The sequence below is a fragment of the Prionailurus bengalensis genome, chromosome A1 (genome assembly GCF_016509475.1).
Source record: "Prionailurus bengalensis isolate Pbe53 chromosome A1, Fcat_Pben_1.1_paternal_pri, whole genome shotgun sequence".
Lineage (NCBI taxonomy): Eukaryota > Metazoa > Chordata > Mammalia > Carnivora > Felidae > Prionailurus > Prionailurus bengalensis.
In genome coordinates this window covers 70,077,932-70,094,170 of record NC_057343.1, presented here as the reverse complement: position 1 = coordinate 70,094,170, position 16,239 = coordinate 70,077,932, and the positions used below count along the sequence as shown (strand labels likewise).

At 44.3% G+C, this 16,239-nt stretch overlaps 1 protein-coding gene across 3 annotated transcripts in view; it reads right to left on the bottom strand.

Annotated features, from left to right (window-relative positions):
• The window catches only part of FARP1 (FERM, ARH/RhoGEF and pleckstrin domain protein 1), a 299,936-nt gene that overhangs the window by 97,687 nt on the left and 186,010 nt on the right, over positions 1 to 16,239 (bottom strand). For all 3 annotated transcript variants that reach the window (XM_043581978.1, XM_043581968.1, XM_043581988.1), the window contains exon 3: positions 2,008 to 2,112. In XM_043581978.1, coding sequence (XP_043437913.1) covers positions 2,008 to 2,112 — 105 coding nt within the window. The remainder of the gene's footprint in view (positions 1 to 2,007; positions 2,113 to 16,239) is intronic.

Below are 16,239 nucleotides of genomic sequence, written 5' to 3'. Positions count from 1 at the left end.
TCCCTTTAAAACACACTGACAGCTTCCTGAACACACAAGCTTGGTACAGAACTGTGCTGTCCCACACAATAGCCACTAGCTACATGTGTCTCCTGAGCACCTGCAATGCGGATGGCATGAATCAAGAGGGTCTGTGTTGGATGCACACCAGACTCAAAGGCTCCGCATGAAAAAATGTGAAATAGTTTATTCATAGTTTTTGTTCCTGATCACATGTTGAAATGGTAATGGTTTTGGATGTATTACATTAAGTTACACATACTTTTAATTTCATTTTTTTTTAAACAAAACTGCTAGAAAATGTGAAATTACATACGTGGCTCATATTTTATTTTTACTGGACGGCAATGGTATAAAAGTCCTTCGAGATGTGGCTCCCTGCCTACTTTTCAGTTTCCTCTTTCTCACCTCCTTCACCTGAGCCTCTCCTCCTTACCTGTCACCCCCAGCCTTCCTTGCACGTTCCTGCAGGTTGTTTTCTGCTCTTTATACATGGGTCCCCCCTCTCACTGGAACATTCTATTATTTTTAATGTTTATTTATTCTTGAGAGGGAGACAGAGAGCACGAGTGGGGAAGGGGCAGAAAGAGAGGGGGAGACACAGAATCCGAAGCAAGCTCTGGGCTCTGAGCTGTCAACACAGAGCCCGACACGGGGCTCGAACCCACGAACCGTGAGATCATGACCTGAGCCAAAGTTGGATGCTTAACCAACTGAGACACCTAGGCTTCCATGGAACATTCTTTCTATTAGGTCAACTCCCACTGACCTCATGGGACTCAGCTTTGTAGTATCTGGGAAGGATTTCCTGAACACCAATGTTATTTGTTACCCCCACTGCCCAATGCTCCCTGGCTCCAATGGAAAACACCTGTTACATGCCCTGTGCTGGTCACTGACTAAGCTTGACACCCCGCCCGGATCATACATTTCCTGCACCTTAGTTACCGGATCCCTGGAGCAGTGGCTAGCAAGTCCTAGCTACTCTGTATACAGAATGGAAGAATAAATAGAAATACAGTCAATGAACTTATAGTTATATAGGGTGCCTAATACAAGAATCAGATACAGCCTTAAGAAAGTGCCATTAGCCAAAACACAAAAGGAACAATAAGCTATGTTCTAACTTTTGGGTTCAAACAGGTGAAACCTTTGTAAAGAGCATGACATATTTTTCAAATTTTACAATGATCAAACCTATGGATCGGGCAACCCCATGCCCTTGGATCTCACGTACTGAAACTTGAATGTAAGCTTCAGTGTACTTGCCGTAGCTTCCTTTGTTGTAAAAGCAAGAGACTAGAAACAAACTAAGTACCCCATCGTCTACAACAGATGTCAATCACGGTCATGTCTATTCAGCGGAATAGCGTGCAATGGAGAAGGCGGCAGGGGATTCTATGCAGGGGAAAGAAGAGATCTTCATGATACACTAACTTAAGTAGAGTGTAAGGTACGGGACATTATATGTTGTTTCCACACATTAGTGTGTTTCAAAAGTATGCGTGTGGGGCGCCTGGGTGGCTCAGTCAGTTAAGCATCAGACTCCTGATTTTAGCTCAGGTCATGATCTTGAGGTTCATGGGATCCAGCCCAGTATTGGGCTCTGCACTGAGAGTTCAGAGCTTGGAATTCTCCCTCTGCACCTTCTCTGCTCTCTCCCACTCTTTCTCTCTCTCTCTCAAAAAAAAAAAAAATAATAAACTTAAAAAAAATGTGTGTGTACAGACACATACGCAGACTTTTACTAGAAGGGTACAGAAGCAACTGGTAATGGTGGTTTCTGGAGGGACAGGCAAGGGAAAAGGGTCAGAGGGAGCTGCTGTTCATCAAGCTCTTTGAACTTGCTAATCCTATGCACATAGTACTTTCAAAACAGTTTAACAAGGGCTTTCTGGCTGTTTTTCTTCTAGGACATGTATGCATGGCCAAAGAACCAGACTGACTCCTCTCCTTTCCCAAGCTGAGCAGATGGTAAAATATCAACATTAATTTCCCATCACTTACCGTGATCTTTTTGTGGTCGGGAAACTCGAGGCCAAAATAGTCCCCTTCCACGAGGTTGAGGTGGTTGCAAACTGCATCCAGCAACACTTTCCCAGGGGCTCTTTGCTGGAAACAGAAACAACAGGAGTCACCCCCTCTGAGACAGGCAGATATGAAAACAAACCACGGCTCCCACCACCAGAAGCCTCTCCATTCCTGAATCTTCAGCCCTTCTCAGCTTGCCGCCATCCACCTTCCAGAACCCTGACCGCCTGATCACCAGACCCCCGGCTGCATACCTCTGAGCCTTTTCCAGGCTTTAGATGATAATTCTCTGCCATTTTCTCCCCAGCACGGTCCCAGGCACCACCCCCTTTTTAGAAGTAGACTTTATTTTTTAGGGAAGTTTTAGATTTACAGAAAACTGAAGACAAAGTACAGAGAATTCCAACATAGCTCTTCTCACCACACACATAGAATCCCTTATTCTTAATCTTGCATCCATGTGGTACAGTGGTTACAAATATTGAGCCAACACGGATACATTATCATCGCCCAGAGTCCACAGTTGACATTAGGGTTCACTCTGCATTGTACAGTTCTATACTTCCTGACAAACATGTAATATTGTGTATCCTAACATGTAATATCACGGAGACACCATTACAGGATCAAGGAGGATAGTTTCACCATCCTAAGAATCCACCATGTGCCATCTAGTCAACCCTCCCCCGCTTCTCCGAACTCCTGGCTACCACTGGTCTTTCTACTGTCTCCAGTCTCACTTCTTCCAGAATGTCATACGTTTGGAATCGTACGGTACGTAACCTTCTCCTATTGGCTTCTGTTGCTCAGCAGCGCGCACGTAGGTCCCTAGATGTCTTTTCGTGGCTTCCTAGTTCATTTCTTTTATTGCTGAATAATATTCCCTTGTGTGAATGCACCACAGGTTATTTATCCATTCACCCACTGAACGACATCTTGGTTACCACCCCAGTTTAGGCAATTAAGAAGAAAGCTGCTAAAATAGGCATTGAGGAGGGCACTTGTTGGGATGAGCGTTGGGTGTTGTATGTAAGCGGTGAATCTCGGGAATCTACCCCCAAAACCACGAGCACACTATACACACTGTATGGTAGCTAACTTGACAATAAATTATATTGAGGAGGAGGAGGAGGAGAAAGCTGCCATAAATATTTATGTGTGGGTTTTGTATGGACAGAAGTTTTCAGCTCATGATTCTGTGTTCTTTTTGTGGAAGTGGAACCCCAGTCCCTGTTCTTTTTCCCTTCCTCCACAAATAAGGCAGAAATTATGGCTTTCTTTCTTAGGTTCCCCAAGCACTTTGCGCAAATTCTCATCCATACGACACCCACACTGAAGGTAAGAGCGCATTTTATTACTCTGTATCCACAGAGCCTAAAGACTGACCAATTTTGAAGTGGATGAACAGATGAATAAAACTTACTCATTCCACAGTATTATATATGGTTCTGTATATACAAGCCTGTCTCTCCAGTTAAATTCTGGGCTACTTTATAGTTCACCTTTATATTCTTATTGGCCAGCAAAGCACCTGGCACTCACTCAAATGCCAGCTGAAGTCAATACTACACATGCATTTTCTATATACTGAACCTGCAGGAAAAGGGAATATGATATGTAAGACCCCAATTTCTACCCTAAATGCCTTGGTTTCTCTTCACTGCCTGGTGGATGCCTAATGACCCGCTAGTAAAATGGATCCAATTCCATCACACGGATCAAACGCTGGAAGAAAAATGTTTCAAAAACACAGTCCTCTACAGTTACTGCTTGTATACTTCCACCTTCCCTCTGAGAAGAGCAGAACATGTTAGGAACCAATTAGCAACTCAGGAGACCAATGGTCAGTAAGAGAGCCTGACTAATACAGTGATGGGCATGTCCATTAGCCTGGCCAGGCATGACCCGAGGAGGCGTCAAAGATGCTTCAGTGTCCAGAGGTTTAGCATTTTTTTTAAACAGATGCCACTTTATATATTCCCATATTCCTCATCACGGAAATCCAGAAGATAGCCAGAGCTATCTGAAGGTATACAATATTCTCCATGGATAATCCCAAACTCACTAGGCTCTTTGAGTGCCTGGTGTAAGGGTCTCTGGCAGAATCGTTTCACGTGAACTGATGGCAGGAAATGGGAAGAACAGTAACATCTAATAAAGAAGGAAAAGAGGGGTGCCTGGGTGGCTCAGTCGGTTGGTTGAGCATCCGACTCTTGATTTTGGCTGAGGTCATAGTCCCAGGGTTGTGGGATCGAGCCCAAATCCGGGTCCGCACTGAGCATGGAGCCTGCTTAAGATTCTCTCTCTCTTTCCCTCTGGCCCTCCTCTCTGCTCACACACTCTCTAAAATAAAAAAGCAAATAAAAGGAGGAAAAGATTTCACTTTCATTCTCTAAGAAAGATCATCCCTCCTTTACTTCCTGTGATGAATTTACTCCTACAGTCTGCCCCATTGTTCCCCAATGCTTGTTTCCAACGCACGTTTTTGAACTTCACTCTAAGAGTAATTTTGTTCAGAATCACATCACAGTATGTAAAATGGATGGTCGTGTTGGTTGCATCGCACTGTGAATATACTTAATGCCGCTGAATTTGTATACTTAATGGCTAAAATGGTAAATGTTACATTATATATGTTTTATCACAATAAAAAAAATGTAGGGATGCCTCGGTGGCTCAGTCCGTTGAGGATCTGACTCTTGATTTTGGCTCAGTTCATGATCCCGGGGTCATGGGATGGAACCCACACTGGGCTCCTCACTGAGCATGAAGCCCGCTTAAGATTCTCTCTGTCCCTCCACCCCTTCCCTGCTCACATACGCTCTCTCTAAAACAAAACAAAAAAAATGTTTTTTAAAAATGCAGAAGAGAAAAAACAGAAAAAGTAACTGAGGATGGGGTTCACATCCTTAAAAAGCTGTGATGCACTGTAGGATCAGTTTCAACTTTTTTAAGAACAAGAAAATGAGTTCTTCTTAGAACGTTATATTGAGGGGCAGGACTAGCTCCTTGAAAGAGTGGCTGCAAAGGCCTGATCACACGGGGAGAGAGAGTGAACACCTAGGTGTGTGCACCCAACGTTTGTTACAATTTCTCAGTGCAAAGAGACCTTTTATGTGTTTGGCATGAAATGAACGTTGCTGGAGTACCACAAATTTTGAATTTGGGTTAGGCTTTGCGCTGGAAGCCAGTGATGGGGTTCAAAGAGCTATAAAAGCGCAAGCCCTTTTGCTAACACAAATCTAGAAATAAGCTGATGAAGTGTGAAGAGGAGGAGGAGGCAACAGCATGGATAAAGCTAGCAAAGCATGAAGCAGAGACCTTGAGAAAGACTGAACCATAAAGGTATTTTCTCAAAGGGGGACTTACTTTAAGACACACACACACAATTCGGGGTGCCTGGGTGGCTCAGTTGGTTAAGCGTCCAACTTTGGCTCGGGTCATGATCTCGCAGTTGGTGGGTTTGAGCCCCGCATCGGGGTCTGTGCTGATGGCTCAGAACCTGGAGCCTGCTTTGGACTCTGTGTCTCCCTTTCTCTTTCCCCCTCCCCCTCTCATGCTCGGTCTCTCTCAAAAATAAACATTAAAAGAATACAAAAAACATACACACACAATCCTATTCAATGCTGTACAAGCTACATTACACAAGGAAGGGAAACCAAGTAATTTACACATCGTTTGAAAACTTACGTATGTTAGGAAGTTTAACATGGAAAGGATCTTATGACAAATGAGTTGTGTTAATGATCACCAAGTGTTAGTATTGGAGGGGAGGAAACAGATCTCTAAGACTCCCACAACCTCTAAGAAACTGTCAATCTGGCCAGCCCCATACTTAGCCAGTCTTGATTCAAGTATTCTAGACATGTGAGCCTTACAGAAAAGACACCAAATAGTAATTATATGTTTCATCCTGGAGAACAAATCAGCAATTAGCGAAACTACATAATCACATTTTTCTTATTGGCTACTTTTAATGATGCTGCAAAAGGCATTTGAATTTTAGCCCAGCGCACAAACAATGTGGCTGATTTCAAACTCGGCATCCATGTTCATTTTCTCCATTTTGAATGGGCTTTTCATAGAATCTATAAGAGTACATTTTCGGAAGAGGTTCGCATTCTTGGAGAATGTCTGGCCACTAAATATTGAATAACAAATAGTATGAACATTCGCATTTGGTTTTAAGGTACTAAAAACTGTGAAAGCTGCTCTAGTTTATTGCACCTTTAAAATATATCTATGCCCTCAGGCTATTTCTATTACATAAAGTTTTATGTGGGAGTATTTTTCTTCTCCTCCAAAAGAATAAAGACAATTCTTTCTGGGGTGGGGGGTGGGGGTGGTATTTTCCTCTCTCTCCCTAATTCCTCAAAGCATCTGAACAAACGATTTCCCCTATACTTGAGACAAGCTGAGGTTCTAACCTCTCAGAAACAATCTCATAGACACAAATCTATAAAGATAATGTTTGACTAGGTTTTAAAAATTCTGCATCTGCTGAGGTTTCAGAAAGCTGTTTCTGGAAGTGGTTCCCCCCCCCCCCCTTCCTGGTTTAGGATTAACGTAACCATGACAACCAGGGCACGCTCTGATCCAGCAGAGAATGGCTTCTCTCTAAGGCCTTTGGCCCCCTTTTTCTTACCATGAATACCTATTAGAATATTATCCAAAGTCCTATAACTCACCAACCCTCAACAAGTCTAATCTTAGGGCATCAGAACACTGCAGATTCCCTCATGGCCCGTTGCTAGTTTTTGGCCAGGTTGGGGGATGTACTAAGTACACGGGGCTTGAGAGACACACACGTGCTGGGCTAAGTGCCGAAGGAACAGAAATCAATACAAGTATCCCTGAGTTGGGGCTACAGACAAACAACCAGCTAAATATATGGTAAGTGCTATGTGGGGAGGGGGAGGGGAGAGGGGAGAGGGAGACCTCTCAGGTGTCTCTTCCCAGAAAAATACTAATCCTTTTCGATCAGGGTTTCACCTCTATGACTTCATTTGACCTTAATTACTACCTTACTCCAAATATGGCCACAATAAAAGTTAGGGCTTCAATTTATGAACTGAGGGCAGGGGAGCAGAATTCAGTCCACAGGACACGAGTCATAATAGGACTGGAGACATTATCATCCGTCTCCCAGGATCAATGTAAGACTCAAAACTGTGATTGCAAAGTGGTTATTAGCAAAGGCCCTGGCACATAAGAACAAGTCCTCAAGTAATGCTGCTTCTGCTGTGTAGGGAAAATGTTAATTTATAGAATTAACGGCAGGGGAGGGAGTTGACATTGAGAAGGAGGAGCCATTTTCCAGCCCCCAAGGCATGCCTCTGCAATGTCATGTGATACAAAACCTGGCTACCACGTCAGCGGGCTGCGTGCCAATGTCCCCAAGGGCAGAGGCCATGCCAAGGATCCCTGCTGGAGGTGATTCAGAAGAGCACTTCTGACTTACGTGCCTGTCAATCACCTGCAGACCTTAACAAGCTGCAGGTGCTGATTCTGGAGGCACCGGGTGAGGCACGAAAATCTGCATTTCTAACAAGCCCCCAGGGCTGCTGCTGCTGCTGCTGCTACAAAGACTATGCTTTGAGTAGAAAGGTGCCAGTCACCTGCCAGTCAATGAGTTGCTACTGAGTGACCTGTGGATCCTCCACACATGGGGCAGGCAGGCTGGCTCCTCGGTCTCTCTGACTTCTGCTCAAGGCTAACATCAAGGCTAAACTTGAGAGTCAACCATAGCCAAAAAGAAAAAAAAAAAACCAAACCTACAGGTATGGGTTGAATTGTGTCCCTCAAAACGATATGCTGAAGTCCTATCTCCCAGCATCTGTGAACATGACCTTATTTGGAAACAGGGTCCTTGAGATAAAATCAAGTTAAGATGAGGCCATTAGCATGGGTTTTAACCCAATATGACTGGTTCCTTGAAAGAAAATGGTGTGAAGCCAGACACTGGGAGAATGCCATGTGATAACAGAGGCAGAGACCGAATGATGTGGTTATGAGCAGGGAACATCAAGGATTAACATCCTCCCCCCCCCCCACCCCCCCCACCCCCCGTCAAAGCTGAAAAGAGGCAAAAAACGATTCTGCTCAGAGTCTTGGAGGGACCATGGCTCTGATGACACCTTGAGTTTGGACTTGTAGCCTCCAGAACTGTGGGAGAATCAATTAGTTGTTTTCAGCCACCCAGTTTGTGGGACTTTGTTACCGCAGCCCTAGCAAACTTATACAACCACCTTCTGTAGGGCTGTTACTCCCCTCTTAGCCACAAGGGGGCGGGGACAATGCAGTCACATCCAGCCAGCATGGTCCCTTTGGAAGAGACTACAAGGAAACCACCACCCAATAAGTGGGTTTGGAATAACAAAGCCCCTGGCCTTCAAAATTTCTCTAACTTGATAATCAAATATATTCAGCAAGTGCTAGACGAATTATGGAAGGTAATTAATCTTTCTTGATGTTAAAAGAGGCTCCTCTTTTTACCGTGTTGCTCTAGATGTGAGTGTTGTTCTAGAACTGAAATCCTTTTTAAGAAATACTCTTTTGAGACCCTTCCACCCGTGAAGTCAGAGGGGCAGAGCCAGGTTTGAAGGGCACAGAGCTCACACGTGTTCCCAACACCCCAGCAGCCCGCCCCGGGGTACCACCCCGTCCTAGCCCCTCTTCACACACTCAGGAACTGCCAATGAGGCAGAAGTTCAAGGACAGTACAATTTGAGAAATTCCACAGGAACCCACCTCACTGTCCATAAATGCATGTTTTTCTTAGAAAATTTAGCACAAGGCCGCTGCCAGACACAGCTTAATATAAACGATGGAAAGAATGTCAGTCTGTGGCTAAAAATGGCCGACTGAACACATGTGTCTCCACTACACCCAGAAACCCCGCTTAAAAAAGAACAGTGAGAGGGGGAAAAAAAGGAAAAAGAGGAATAAATTCACAGAAAACAGAGAAAGTGAGACAAGAGACAGCAAGTGAGAGATTCCCCCCAAATTCTAGAAGATGACAGACAAGGATGCTAAAATCTAATCACAGAGCAGAGGGAGACTCTGCAATAGGGAAACGGCTACATTACACAGAGCCCCGCAAAGGGTCCGAAGTGGGAGAGGCCAGGTACTTCTGATAATGCAGGCTAGAGGAAAACACTTGTTAAAACACTGTAATTTGGATCCCCATATAGCTAAGAGTTTATAACTAAAACAACAACAACAACAACAAAAAGCCAACAACCCAGAAGGTTATCATAAGGAATATTTGGATAACAAGAGCTCTTAGCAATAAAAAAAAAAAAAAAAAAAAAAAAAAAAAAAAAAAAACCACAGCGCAGAAATAAAAAATTCACTGGGAGAGTTTAAAGATATAGTTGAAAACCCCCCAAAACGAGACCTCATGGCCAAGAGATGGCAACGAGACACGGGCACGGGGCATTTGCGGGCTCAGTCCAAGAGTTCCAACCTCTGGGTGATGGGCCATCTAGACAGATCCAAGAGCAAAGCAAAATTATACAAGCACAAATGTAGGGGAATTCTCCAGAATGGAAGGGGAGAACTTTCTAGATTGCAAAGGGCCAGAGAGCATGTCCCAGAATGAATGAGCACTATCCATTTCAAGGCAACTATCTGGATAATTATGGAACCCAAAGAGTGAAAAGAAGATTCCAAATGTCATGAGAGAGAAGCAAAGTATGGTATATCACAAGCAGGGCACAGAACTTCTTGATGGCACACGAGAAGCCAGAACAGAGTCCCTACCATTTCCCCTTACGGACGGACACCAATAACGGCTGGATGAACAGCTGGAGTAAACAAAGACACTGGCGGCCAGATGCAGCTCCCTGGGGACTCACCCTGGGGACGGAGGGAACACATTATTTGCACACCTGTAACTCCCTAAGCTGCAGGCCCTGAGGCATTCCAGGCAGAAGGACACAGACTTGCCAAGGTCAGGCTCTCTCACTGTGGAGCTGGGATTCAAACCCAGTCCTGAGAATCTGCTCCTAACCATGGAGTCCCCCAGGCTCTCCATTTCCCTCTCACCCCTTTCAAGACCTAGACTTGTAATTTTGAGGACTCAAATTGTCCTAGAGAAAACCTGCTGATAAAACCAAGGAAAGAGGCCCACACTTGACACGGGTCATAGCTGGTGGCACCAAAGAGGGTTGGGAGCCCACGTGATAGTTAACAGGACCAGGGTACGACAGAGCCCCTGCAAGCTGGTGTGAGTGTCACATAAGCCAACCATGATCTCCCACTGCCAAGGCAGGACTAACACAGAAATCAGACAACTGAAGTGTGGGAGAGGCTTCTCATGCGGTTTCTCCAGCCCTTGGATGACGCAGAGGGGCAGCATAATGTTCTTATTAAGAATGCAAACATCTGCCTTCTTGCAAATCCTGGATCTCCACTCCATGGCGGTGTGACCCGGGGCAAGTGACTCTCTGGGCCTCGGTTAGCTCTTCTGTAGAATGGGCCTGATGATCAAACCACTGTGCAGGGCTGTGGTGAGGCTCACATGACTCACTACATCCCAAGCGCTTACGACGGGATCCAGTACTCACTAAACGCTACCGGGTAAGAACTATGATGATGGGGAGGGGAAGGAAGCAAAGGGCTCAAAAGCCCAACAGGAAACATGGCGGCAGCCTCATCAGCAGACAGCGTGATCACCATTGCTGTGAAACACCGGCCAGATCAAGAACGGGAACTACAACTTTAAAAGCAAAGTCCGGGCGCTGGGACAAAGCTTTCATTCTGGGAGAAAGGAGCTAAATGTTTAGGCCTGCCCATCTCCTCGTCCACAAACGCGGCGATTCTTCCTCCCTCGGTGGCTCCAAGGGTGGCCGCAACTGTCTGCGCGGGCACACTGCACTCGTTGTTCCCCTCCGCACTGAGCCTCAGTGATCAGAACGCTCATTAAACACACTTCAGATTGGATTTCAGAGTCCCGACGCCAGGCTGGGAAGAGAACGGGTGCTTTCAGCTCCCTGGCTGTAATTTAGCTACGTTGCAACCGCGGCGTCGTTAGTACAGAAGTCACTCCCCTTCTCCCTTGGCACCAAGACTTGATGTGCGCATGCACGGCGGAGGCTTTCTAGTCCTTTCTTGCAATCCCACAATGCAGTGAGCAAGATATGAAAAATGTTTGCGGAGAACTGGGCTCCTCCTAGTGCCAGGTTTCTCTGCTTTTGACCCTGGGCGATTCCTTGTTTTTTGATCACTTGCAGAAGTAGATGAATGGGGGCGCCTGGGTAGCTCAGTCAGTGAATTACTGGACTTGGGCGCAGGTCATGATCTCCCGATTGTGGGTTCAAGCCCCGCATCCAGCTCTGTGCTGACAGCTTAGAGCCTGGCGCCTGCTTCACATTCTGTGCCTCCCTATCTCTCTCTGTCCCTCCCCTGCTAGTGCTCTGTCTCTCAAGTATAAATAAACGTTTAAAAAAAAAGTAGATGAATAAAAAAATTTCAAAATTTATTGAAATAAAATAATCTTGACTTAAAAAAAAACCCATTAGCCAGGGAATAAAATATCACACAAATAACGAATAAGGGAAGTACAAACCAGATCGGGACTGCTGGAGGAAAGCATTAGACCTTTCCCAGCAAAAAGAAAAATGCTTGCATTTTCCTTATGTCTATTTAGTTTGGCATCTTTCTCCTTGGGCTCAGTGGTCTAATTAAGCCTCAAAAGTACATTCAGTGCACGGAGCCTGAACTTTCTCAAAATACACCTGATACCATGCACTTAGCCTCTAAAATTATTATTCCGAAGTAAGATGGAAAGTAAATATTTTATTGAATTTAGCTTCACATTTGAACAGAAGGGTGAAGACTTTGTAAAACAAAGCCACCGAATAACATATGTGATTCCGGGTTCTCAATTCTCTTCACGTGCAGGCAGATTTCTTCTACCATGTTTTTTAAACACAGCCTTCCCCTCAAGAGCCAATGTCCAAGGTTCTTGGACAACCTCCAGGAACATTAAATGAAGGAAAAATTATTTTAAATCTTTGCAGATACTTCCAACAGAAAATATTTTTAATGTTTTTCAGTTAGGGGAGAATGGGAACATTTTCTTATCCTGAAAAAGGGTTTTATTTTTTTGTTAGATTTTTTTTTTTAAGGGGGGAGGTGTGCAGGGGAGAGGCGTAGAGAGAGTGAGAGGATAGCAAGCAGGCTCCATGCTCAGCACAGAGCCTGATGCCAGGCTCAGTCCCACCACCCTGGGATCACAACCCGAGCTGAAATCAAGAGTTGGACGGTAAACAGACTGAGCCACCCAAGAGCCCCTGAAAAAGGGTTTTTAAATTATTTTTGATGCGTAAGGCTTTTAAATTAAAAATATGTAAGCCGAAGTGTGATGTGAAAATTCAGCTTTCAGGACACTTGAAGAATTCTCAGCTCTGGAGTCCCCAGAAAACCTCCCAAATAGTACTATCTACTTTTCATTCTTTTTCAAGTACTTTTCAGGTTTAATATCCTATTAAGCACCTAAGAGATTGGGGGTATGAGTGAGCTCTGGCTCCAGGTTTGCCTATCTGCAGAAGAGGTCAGAATCAGTACGGCTGAGCTTTGAACAACTTGGGTTTGAATTTTGTGAGTGCACTTATATGTAGACTTCCTCAATGAATACAGTGCAGTACTATATGTTTTTACGATTTTCTTATTTTTCCTCTAGCTTACTTTAATACTACAGTATATAATACATAGAATATACAAAGTACATAACACCCAATTGTTTGTTACCTGTAAGGCTTCTAGTCAACAGTAGGCTAGTAGTTAAGTTTTGGGGAAGTCAAAAGTCATAGGCAGATTTTCAATTATAGAGGGGGCTGGCGCCCCTAACCCCTGCATTGTTCAAGGGTCAACCGTACTTCTCTTCTGAAAAACTGCAAAGCTCCGATTAAAGTAAGCACAGAGACTCCAGACTTAGGGAAAAGAAACTTACAAGTATATAACAAAGGTAACAAAAGGCATCCAACAGAGACAGAAAGTAGACAGAGTAGAATGGTGGCTCCCAGGGGTTGGAGGTGAAGTAGGGATGGAGAGCTATTGTTTCGGGGGTACAGAGTTCAGTTTGGAAAGATGAAGAGAGTTCTGGAGATGGCCAGTGGTGATAGTTGCACAGCAATGTGAATGCACTTAATGCCACTGAACTCTACACTTAAAAATGCTTAAGATGGTGAATTTTAAGTCGTGTATTTTCAAACAGTAGAAAAATATGGGAAAATATCCAAAAGTACGAACAATCCACTACAGGGAGGGGCAAAATGGGGGGAGAAAAAGGCCCTATAGAGAGCATTTTCATTATAAACAAAGTATACATTATGATTATAAAGAAAGAAACCTAACTTTTGCCTCATTTACAGCTGATGAAGCTATTACTACTAGGTATAAAAATGTGTGAGGGGTGCTTGGGTGGCTCAGTTGGTTAAGTGCTTGGCTTCGGCTCAGGTCATGATCTCATGGTTTGTGAGTTTGAGCCCTCAATCTGCACTGTCAGTGCAGAGCCCACTTGAGATGTTTTGTTTCTCTCTCTCTGCCCCTCCCCTGCTCATGCTCTCTCTCAAAAATAAAACAAAAACATTTTTTAAAAAATGTGTGAGATTACATTTGAGAGCAGCACAGAATGGGGGAGGGATCCAGAGTCATCAAGACAGAACTTTAATGCTTGACTTGTCCTTTACCAGTTATGTGGCCCAAGCTAGTTACATGGCCTGGGCACTGACTGTCCCATCTGGGTAATGGAATAATGATACCCCTTAATGATGTGGTTCTGAGAATTTAATCAGGTTGACACATATAATGCCAGGCACCAATCCAGCCCATAACATGAGGCTTCATTTGTAGTTGAAGGCTTCGCCAAGTTATTTCCAACTTTTGGTAGTTATGAAAACTCCCTTAAGTAGTTTTAAGCCTTACTACAAATTAACCACTGTAAGATAAAACATATACTTTCTGTTATATTCCAAATCTTCTGAGGAGGGGATGAGGAATGAGATCATGGAAATAAGGGGAAGGGGGTGGGGAATTCTGTATGATGGACAAACTAGAAAGCCCTAAAAAGCACAGCAGTTCTGTGTGTCCGCTGTTGATGACAGGTCCTTTCAGTCAGCAACTTGCTACAGTAAGACAAAATACAAGCACACAGACCCTAGACCTAGGAAAAAGAAGCTCCTAATATCCAGCAAAAGTATAGAGAGCACATCCTATTCTACTAGATGGACAGTTGACTAGAAAGACTGGAAGAATGTGAATTAAACATATTTCTCCTTTAAGTTATCAGACAACAAGCTCCTTGGGTATTAATAAACCACAGTGCTGACAGACAAGATCGTTCTGTGTGGTTTATGTCAGATTGTTTAGGTTACTACAAACCTAGTGGAAAGAGAGGATGATCCCGTCAGGAGCGGTTTCCAGAAGCGAATTCCAGTATCACAATGATTTTGAGGCTCACCTAGAAACTTGAAATCATCCACACCCTCTAACCCCCTACATACCTGTAGTCTCACATGCATGAAGAGTTTGGAAAATAGCCCTCAAGTCTGATTCATGCACACACTCACAGTCCTTCATGACACTCAAGAACTTGGAAACCACACAGCTTTACCTTTCATGATATTCTTTTCAAATTCACCTGTTTGAGTATGTTGAGGAAACTTTTTTCTTTTTTTTACAAGTTTGGTTGGTTATTTATTTGTTTATTTATTTTTAAAGTATTTATTTACCTTGGGAGACAGAGAGAGCACAAGCAGGGGAGGGGCAGAGAGAGAGAGAGGAAGAATCCCAAGCAGGATTCACGCTGTCAGTGCAGAGCCTGTTGTGGGGCTCGAACCCATGAACCGTGAGATCATGACCTGAGCCTAAATCAAGATTCAGATGCTTAACCGACTGAGCCACCTTGGTGCCCTGAGGAAATTTCTTTCCATAACAACTTCTGGTTATTTCTCTGCTGCATTTGACCTCTGTACCTACGATTACCATTTGACTTACTACATAAACAGTTCTCACATCGTTTCTCAGGTCAGTTCTATCAGCAAGAGTCATCTTCCGCTAAATCAGATTCTTCTTCAAAACTCAGAGTAAGAGCCAAAGTCCTTACAATGGAAAACAAGGCCCCACAGGATCTGATCCTCTCCTGTGGTCTGTCTGAGGCCACAACCAAGTGTTCTCCCTCTTGCTCGTTCCACTCTAGCAACATGGGCCTGCTTGCAGTTCTCAGCATATCAGGGACAAGCCCACCTCAGGGCCTTTGCACTGGTTGCTCCCTCTACCTGGAATACCCTCTCCTCGGAAATATTCAAAGATAATTCCCTCACCTCTTTCCAATCTTTACACAAATGTCACCTTCTCAACAGGACTGACCCGAACCCCTCTACTTAAATGTAATTTGCCCCCACACCTCCCTTTCCCCCCCCTCTTTCCCCCACTTTCCCACTATCGGCATGATACACAGTAGGTGCCTGTAAAGATCTGCTGAATGGATGAGTGAATGAATCACTTCAAACTTATAATTCTCGGGGTGCCTGAGTGGCTCAGCCAGTTAAGCATCCGACTCTTGATTTTGGCTCAGGTCATGAGATGGAGCCCCACGTCTGGCTCTGCCCTGGGCATGGCTCATAATCCTCATGGAGAGACGATAATAACATGCTCTTTAACAAAAACAACTGTATGCTGGGGTCTAGATTCTAAGGCCAATTTGAGAATATGTTTTTCTTTCAAGAAACTATTGCTGAAAGAATGGACATTTTCCAAAAGCCATAATGGGGAAACCACTCTGGAAAGGCCAACTGCGGTGAAAACATTAAAAGGGAAATAATAAAGGAAGACATTCCGTTGATGAGGAAACACGTCAGACTGCACCTCAGTGCACAACAAGGCTAGTCATGTGACCGTTACACACAGAAACGCCTACAGGGAGATGCACGGACGTCGTGAAACTGTCCCACTGCCAATACTAAGTGGCCATGTGGCTTCTGGGCCTTATCCCTCAGACAGCTTTGATGAGTAAACTAAATATGAGAAATAGAAGGAGGGTCTGTGTTTTTTCCAATGTTGCTCAGAGAATACACACCATTGTGTGGGCTGCTGCTCCTGAAGCAGTGCTGTGGAACTGTCTGGAATGTCCGTTCCCTTTTGAGCTGGTTCACTAGTTTACTCTTACGTGATAATTTCAAAATCTGGTAAAAAATACCCTGG